Raw genomic sequence first — 7,131 nt, 5'->3', positions numbered from 1 at the left:
AATGAAGGCAACTCAAAAGTCTGGTTCTTCCGGACATATAAATAATCATTGGCTGACCAACTCTCATTGGGGGCAGAAGAGGGGCAGGAGTTGGGGGGGGGGGGGTCATCCCGTTTCCAAATGGGGACACTGAGGCACAGAGAAGGAGTGTGTCAGCCGGGCTCACAGGGCACCACGGGGCACAGCCAGAGCAGGAACCCACAGCTCTACCACTGGGGGATGTGGGGAGACCATCCTCTCTTTCAGGATGCTTCCCCACCACGAATGGCTGGAGGTGACGGCCCCAGTGAACTACACCAGCGTCTGGGGCGGGCAGTGGGTAGGAGCTCAGGAGCCTGGGGTCTCAGCAGGCTCTGCACCCACCCCGTCCCCAGGCCTCTGTGACTGACGTCGTCTCCTCTGCTGCACTTGATGCCGAAGCCGGGTCAGGACCAGCTCCGAGGCCTGGACCAGGCTGTGCTGTGGGGGACAAGAGGAGGGCAGGGCTGAGACCGGGCAGCCAGAGTGCAGGTTAGATCACTCGGGATGGTCTGGAGGGGACGATCCCACAGGCCCGGAGCTCGGCTGTGGCGGGAGGCCGGAGCGCAGACCAGCCGGTGGGGTGGGGGGGGGACAGGTCCCTGTGAAGGGGTGAAGGTCAGACCCAGGGGGACGGCCTTCAGTGAATTCCCAGTGGGAAGAACAAAGACGGTACCCAATCGTACGGGTCTGAGGTTAGGACTCGGAAAGGACAGGGGAGGACCAAAACATGGGAGACAGACCGCACTGTGTGGGAGGTGAGGCTGAGGTTAGACCACAGTGGGGGAGACTGAGGCGAGACCCTGCCAACAAAGAGTAGGCCAACGGGACAGAGTGCGACCCTGGCTGGAGCGTCTGAGGCTAGACCCTGGCAGAAAGGGCAGAAGAGATTACAGTGAGATGGCCTGAATGAGGGATGAGGCCTTGGTGAAGGGATGGTCAGACCACAGTGAAGGAAGTCCTTTCTCCCACAGTCGGACCACAGCCTCTTCCACTGGGATCAAACCTACGCCCTTTCCATTAGGGTCTAACCTGCGACCTCTCCGCCGGGGTCCAACGGTTCCCCTTTCTTCTGAGGTCAAACCTAGACCATTCCATTGAGGCACAGACGGTAGGAAAAGACCCAAGCAAAGACTGTAGGGGAGCTGGTATGGTTAGCTTCCGGGAGAAAGAACCCAGGCTAGACCATACAGAGACAGTCTTGGAGGCAGACCGGAGATACGGCCAAGGCAAACACCACACTGGGAGCCAAAGGCGGACCGCAGCCTGAGGGGGGGGGGGGGGGGGGAGGCAACAGGGAAAAGGCTGGAGGGGAGACTGCATTAGTTGGAGGTGAAACGGAATGGGGGGGTTCCGGGTTGGACCTCGGACCATTGAACGGTTGGCGACTAGACCCCAACAGGGGTTACAGCAGTTAGGCCGCCATGGCGGGGGTCAAAGTACAGCCCAAGGCCGGACAACAGACCAAAGCTCAAGGGCCTGACCACAACAGAAAGTTCCGAGGTTAGGCCAAAGTGGAAAGGTCCAAGGTTAGATGTTGGTAGAAAGCCAGAGGCTGGCTGCGGGAGGCCCGGAGGGGAGGCTACGGGACGAGGGTAGGAAACGTCCTTCGGGAGTCAGAACGCGACAGCAAGGGGGAGGTCAGACCACAGCCGGAGTGCAGCCAGCTGCACACAGAGGAGAGGGCGAGGCAGTGAGGAGAGCGGGCCCTGCGGGGGGGCAGAGGTTAGATCACTGGGCGGGGGGTGGGGGAAGATCTGGGTGAGGCCACAGTGAAGGGACAGAGTCAGACAAAGCACGAGGAACCGAGGGCTGAAGTCAGGAGGCTGAGGGCGGGCTGGGGCTGACAGATGCCATGTCGGAACCCCCTTTGCCATGATGGTGCCCCCCCCTCCCCAACCAGCGGCCTCTGCTCCTGGACTGTCCTTGGCCAGCGAGAACCTCCTCCCAGAAACAGGTCACTCCCTCCTCCAAGAGGGGGCCTGCAGCCAACGATCCCTTTGTGCGAACGATGGGCTCAGGCTGCAGGGCTCCCGTGGGGTCGGGCCTTTGAGGCCACCTCCTCGCGTGGCTACTCCCCGTGGCCTCTGACGTGTTTCCCGCGGGAGCGCGCCCTCGAGAAGGCGGCTGAGCAAACACCCCCACCCCAGGTGCCGCTGCAAGGGGGGCCCCCCGAACCTGAGGAGCCCAGCTACCTGCAGGATGTGCACGCCCTTCAGGGAGACCACGGCGAGCTCCCGCATTCCGTCCCCGGTCAGGTCCACGTGTGCCAGCGCCAGCAGTGGGCTGGAGAAGTCTCGCTGCCACAGCAAGCGGAATCCCCACTCGGCCTCGGGGAGCCCGGACTCCGGGCCGCAGTACTTGTAACAGAGGAGCTCCTGTGCAGGGGGGCGAGGGGTTAGGACCACGCGGGGCGGTGGGCGGGGGCAGGGGGCGGGGCGGGGGCAGCCCCACCCCTCCGGTCCCACCTGTCCGTAGGTGGCCACCAGGACTTCGGGCCGCCCGTCCAGATCTACATCGGTGACCAGGCCACAGAGGACGCTGTCAAACTGGTCACTGCCGGGCAGGAGAAGCTGGTCCTCAAGGCCCCGGCTCAGCAGGTCCCTGAGGGTCACGGAGGCGGTGGGGGGACCGCGGTCGCACCACGGCGCCCGCCGCCCTTGGCCCACGCCGCTCCCCTGCTCAGGTCTGGACACACCGCTCCTCCTCGGCACCCTCGTCTCCGACCCGGACGTCTTCACGTCCGTCAGACTGCTCACGCAGACTGTCAACCGATATGGACGCCCATCTGTCCCCTGGAGGCGGGGCCATCTCCCTCCCGAACGGAAACCCACTTTATCCCTCCTGGTGACACCCTGGCCTCTGGTCCGGACACCCACATCGCCTCCCTGGAGCCTGGGAGCTGGGTTCCAGCTCGGACATCAGGTGAGCCACCGCTGGCTAGCAGTGCGTCGGCGGCTCAAAATCCGCCAGAGCGGGAGTAAGTTACACCCCAGAAGCTGGCAAACACTACAAGTCAGGGCTTCCTCACCCAACGAGCCCGCGGTTAAACGTCTGCCAACACGCTCGTCCAGGGGGAGCAGACATCTGTGTTCCTGTCCCAAGGCTTCGATGGATCCGCTACGAGTTCTAGACCCAAACACTCGCACTCCCCCTCCCTGGGGCACGATCACCTTTACCTGCCCAGCCCTGGACAACCTCACCCGAGGGGGCTTCCTCCTGAGAATGACCGGGTGCGGGAGCAGGAGGTCAGGCCGCCCCTGTGAGTCCGCCGTGCGGGCCGCTCACCGATACACCACGGCTGGTTCCAACATGCTGGCCACGAGCACGCTGTACTCTTCCCGCTGCGGCCGGTCCTGGGTCTCTGGAGACGGGGACACGCGTGGGGCGGGGCCTGAGGGGACAGGCTCCAGGCTCCTCCTCGCCATCCCTCCTCCCCTGCCCCACCGCTCTGAAAGAGGAGGGAGACCCTGCCTTCGCCGTGCTATGAAGGGAAGCTTCGCGGTTAGACAAGATGATGGGGGGAACAGGTGTGAGACCAGAGAGGGAGGGAGACGAGTAAGGAACGACCCGAGGGGCGGAAGGCAGCCGGCAGGGGCCAGGCGAACGGAGCCGTCAGAGAAGAGCGGGCCACAAGCAAGAGGAACAGGCAGGAGAGGGGAGCCTGGGTTGGAGGGGGGGGGGGGCAGCGCTGAGTCCCCAGGAAAAGCTTGGGGGCAGACAGCAGCAAGAGACAGAGTGAGGAGGCCAGAGAGGGGGATCAGAGGAAGTCACAATGTGAGGGCTGACGGTTAGACGAAAGGAAAAGCAGAAGGTCAACCCCAGGGTAAAGGACGAAGATCAGAATCCAGGGGCAAGTGGCTGAAATGAATGTGAGGGCACAGAGGGGAGGGAGGGAGCATGGGAGGGACGGGCAGGGGCTGGACGCTCCGGGAGAGGGGTGTGAATCTGGGAGTGGGGAGCTGAGTCTGCACCCCAGAGCTCACCCTCGGGGGCTGAGAGGCTGAACACGATCACTCGGGAGATGGGGCCGTCCTGCAGGATCGCCCATGTCTGCAGAACCTCTGTGTGGGGGGTGAGGAGTCAGGGCCCTGCCCCGCCCACCCACCCCGCCCCCTGCCCGGCCCCCATCCCGCCCATCACCTTGACTTCGCTGGTCCACGTGGGCAACTCGGACATAACCGCTCTGACAACCCAGAGCGGAGAGTCGCCGGGATGTGCCGGGCAGATTGTGGACATCAAGCCAGAGGACGCTGGTGGGTGGGCAGGTGGACGGAGGGGCCGGAGGGCGTCATCAGATACCGGCCCCACATTCTGCCTCCCCACCAGCCTCCACCCCCTTCCTGTCGCCCTGGGGCCCCCGCTGGGCCTGATTTCTCTCTGGGATCACCACTCGCCATCGACTTCATGTGTATGGCCGGAGTTTTCTGAACTCACCTCCCCTGCCCAGTTTCTCTGAGGTCATCTCTGTCTCTACCGTCCCTGAGGGCTTTACCACCACTTGATTTCTCGGAGGCCGCCCTCCCGGGGCCCTGCTGGCCTCTTTCGGGGGCTCTCTTACCTACTGGTCAGATTCGTGAGCTCTGGGAAGAGGTTTTCCACGGGATGCTCTTCAAACTGATGCAGCCCCTCGTTCTGGGGGAACCAAGACCGACCCCCCTGACTTGAAACGTGCTGGTGGCCAGTCTCACGCACAGACCCCGGCACCAGCCCATGGCAGCCCGAGAGAGCAGGGCTCTGCCCGCCACACCTCCCTCTGCCTCACCTCCTTGTAGAGATGAATGGCCGGGTCATTCCCACTCAGGAGAAACACTGTGTCCAGCTGGTTCCCGACCTGGACCCTGAAAGCAAAGAAGTCTAGAACCCCTGTGAGGCAGAGTCCACGTACAGAATTTTCCAACCTGAGAATCATAGAAACGTTCTGTTTCTAGAGCCCTTCCTTGCCTGCTGGAGTCCTCATTCTGGATGTGGGTTCAGGAATAGAACGTGGAGAGCTCTAGAAAGGGTCGCAGAAACCCAGAACGCTAGAAACTCTTTAATCTAGAACTCCAGTGTTCCCCAAGTTCTGTTTCCTGTCTCCTTTGAAATACCAGAACTTTTAGGAATCGCCACGGTGGATATTCCGACTCGTAAAATGGCGCAACATCCAAATCCTAGAATCCAGAACATCAGTGTCTAGAATTCTCACCTGTTAAGACCAGAAGTTGGCAAACTATGACCTTCTGACCAAATCCAACTTGCCGATTTTTGTAAATAAAGTTGTACTGGAGCACAGCCACACCGTTCATTGACATAGTGTCGATGGCTGCCTTCTTGCTACAATGGCGGACTTGAGTTGTTATGATAAAGACTGGCCCTTAGCAGAAAAACTTTGCCAAGGGCTGTGCTAGACCACTGATGTCCTAGAATGGAGTCTGGAGCTCTAGACTGGAATTCTCATATTTTGGGGTTCTAGAACCTCATATCCTAGATGGTCTGTATTCCACCTCCTTGAAATACGAGACCATGAAACAGAAGAACGACTTTATCATCACGAAATCTCTGAATTACCAAACAGCAGAGCTTTCAAATCTTGGAATCTCAGAGCTTATGACTCCAGAAAACTTCGCCCCTCTGGGTCCTTGAGTGTCCAAGTCGAGAACCCCAGAACCTGAGCGTTCTAGATGTCTAGGACACAGGTGCTCAGTTAGCGCTCAGAGGATCTAAACAGCGACCTTAAAAGCACCGTGCTCTAAAGAACAAAACGAGAGGGGCGCCTGGGTGGCTCAGTCAGTTGAGCGGCCGACTTGGGCTCAGGTCAGGATCTCACAGTTTGTGAGTTCGAGCCCCGTGTCGGGCTCTGTGCTGACAGCTCAGAGCCTGGAGCCTGTTTCAGATTCTGTGTCTCTCTCTCTGCCCCTTCCCCGCTCATGCTGTGTCTCTCAAAAATGAATAAACATTAAAAAAATTGTAAAAAAAAAAAAAAAAAAGAACAAAACGAGAGTCTGACACTCTTCTGGCAGGTTTGCTGCCTCGTTTGCTGCAGCCTCCCCCCCTACACACACACACACACACACACACACACACACACACTCTATCGTATTACACCTGTGGCTTACATACTCTGCATGGCACAGCTGGAAAGGAGTGAACTGGAGTTCCAGGTTCAGGCAGCTCTCTGTAAGGGGAGGACACGCAAATAGACACCGGGGACCTGACAGGTCCCCCCTCCCATCTTCCCCATCCCTCCTTCCCCGGAGCCCACACTTACGGGCAATGGAGTCAAGATTGTACTCAGAGCCAGGCTCATAGTCGCAGTAAATGTTAAGGAACGGGCTGCCCTTGTCCCCTGAATCCTGGGATGGGAAACTGGCCTCAGGAAAGAGGAGCGGCACCAAGGGGCATCTGGGTGAGACTCAGGGGGATCCGCCGTGCGTGTAAGGAGAAGGGAATGGGTAGGCGGAGGGAGGCTGGATACCTTGATGAACGTGATCCCCACAACCAGGCCCCGCTTTGGGGGCGACTTGTTGAAGGTGTCGATGGAGACAATCTCCGCGTCCACTGGGAGGGGACAGTTCAAAGTTCGCGTTTCAGGCAGACTTCTGACCCCTCTATCCCCCATCATGGCGACCCCTGACCTCTAGTAATCGCTAATCTCCGACCATCTCTGCAATTATCATTACTTCTGGCTCCATGTGAGTCCTGATCATCATAACCACGGTACGAGGGCTCCTGAACCCTAACCACTGACACCAACGCCTCCTGATCATCAGCCTTCACCCCTTTCAATCACCCCGATCCCATTCTCCCATCATGGGGACCCAGCTCAGGGCCTCAGAAGCCTTCTCAACACCACGTTCCAGGCCCCCCCGACCCCATGGCGCCACGCACCGGGAATATAGTTGAACTGCAGCTCCTTGGCCACGGGCCGGATTTTCTGTCGGAGGTCCTGGTAGCGGAAGCCCAGCACCTTGCCTTTAAGGGTGGCGGCCAGCAGCTCCCCGCGCCCGCCCGCGCCGCCCGCCAGCCCGTACACGTTGCTCTGCGACGAGAAGCGCGTGAAGCTATCCTCGCGCAGCGGGCAAGGCCCTGCGGCCACGGCCGCCTCCCCCATCACGCCCCTCCACCACTCAC

The 7,131-nt window shown here is 60.2% G+C and overlaps 1 protein-coding gene across 2 annotated transcripts; it reads right to left on the bottom strand.

Annotated features, from left to right (window-relative positions):
• Positions 1-7,131, bottom strand: KPTN (kaptin, actin binding protein). Of its 2 annotated transcripts, none has more exons than XM_042919919.1 (12): positions 6,889-7,131; positions 6,476-6,558; positions 6,269-6,353; positions 6,106-6,175; positions 4,784-4,859; positions 4,580-4,653; positions 4,162-4,271; positions 4,005-4,082; positions 3,307-3,382; positions 2,487-2,622; positions 2,214-2,396; positions 1-459 (listed from the first exon to the last, which is right to left on the bottom strand). In XM_042919919.1, exons 1-12 carry the CDS (start codon positions 7,109-7,111, stop codon positions 328-330), a joined length of 1,326 nt encoding a protein of 441 aa, XP_042775853.1. In that variant the 5' UTR covers positions 7,112-7,131; the 3' UTR covers positions 1-327. The 2 variants fall into 2 exon arrangements, with proteins under 2 accessions (XP_042775853.1, XP_042775854.1); XM_042919920.1 differs by having other exon boundaries at positions 6,121-6,175.

Source organism: Panthera leo, chromosome E2, assembly GCF_018350215.1.
Source record: "Panthera leo isolate Ple1 chromosome E2, P.leo_Ple1_pat1.1, whole genome shotgun sequence".
Classification (NCBI taxonomy): domain Eukaryota; kingdom Metazoa; phylum Chordata; class Mammalia; order Carnivora; family Felidae; genus Panthera; species Panthera leo.
This window is presented reverse-complemented; position numbering and strand designations above follow the sequence as displayed.

What these genes read in the sequence shown, in the direction of transcription:
- KPTN (XM_042919919.1), bottom strand. Translation starts at nt 7,111, where the DNA reads ATGGGGGAGGCGGCCGTGGCCGCAGGGCCTTGCCCGCTGCGCGAGGAT. An exon ending in CAATCTTGACTCCATTGCCC is followed by an intron (nt 6,176 to 6,268) that starts GTAAGTGTGGGC and finishes CTCCCCTTACAG; the next exon opens with AGAGCTGCCTGAACCTGGAA. An exon ending in TGGTGGCCACCTACGGACAG is followed by an intron (nt 2,397 to 2,486) that starts GTGGGACCGGAG and finishes CCCCCTGCACAG; the next exon opens with GAGCTCCTCTGTTACAAGTA.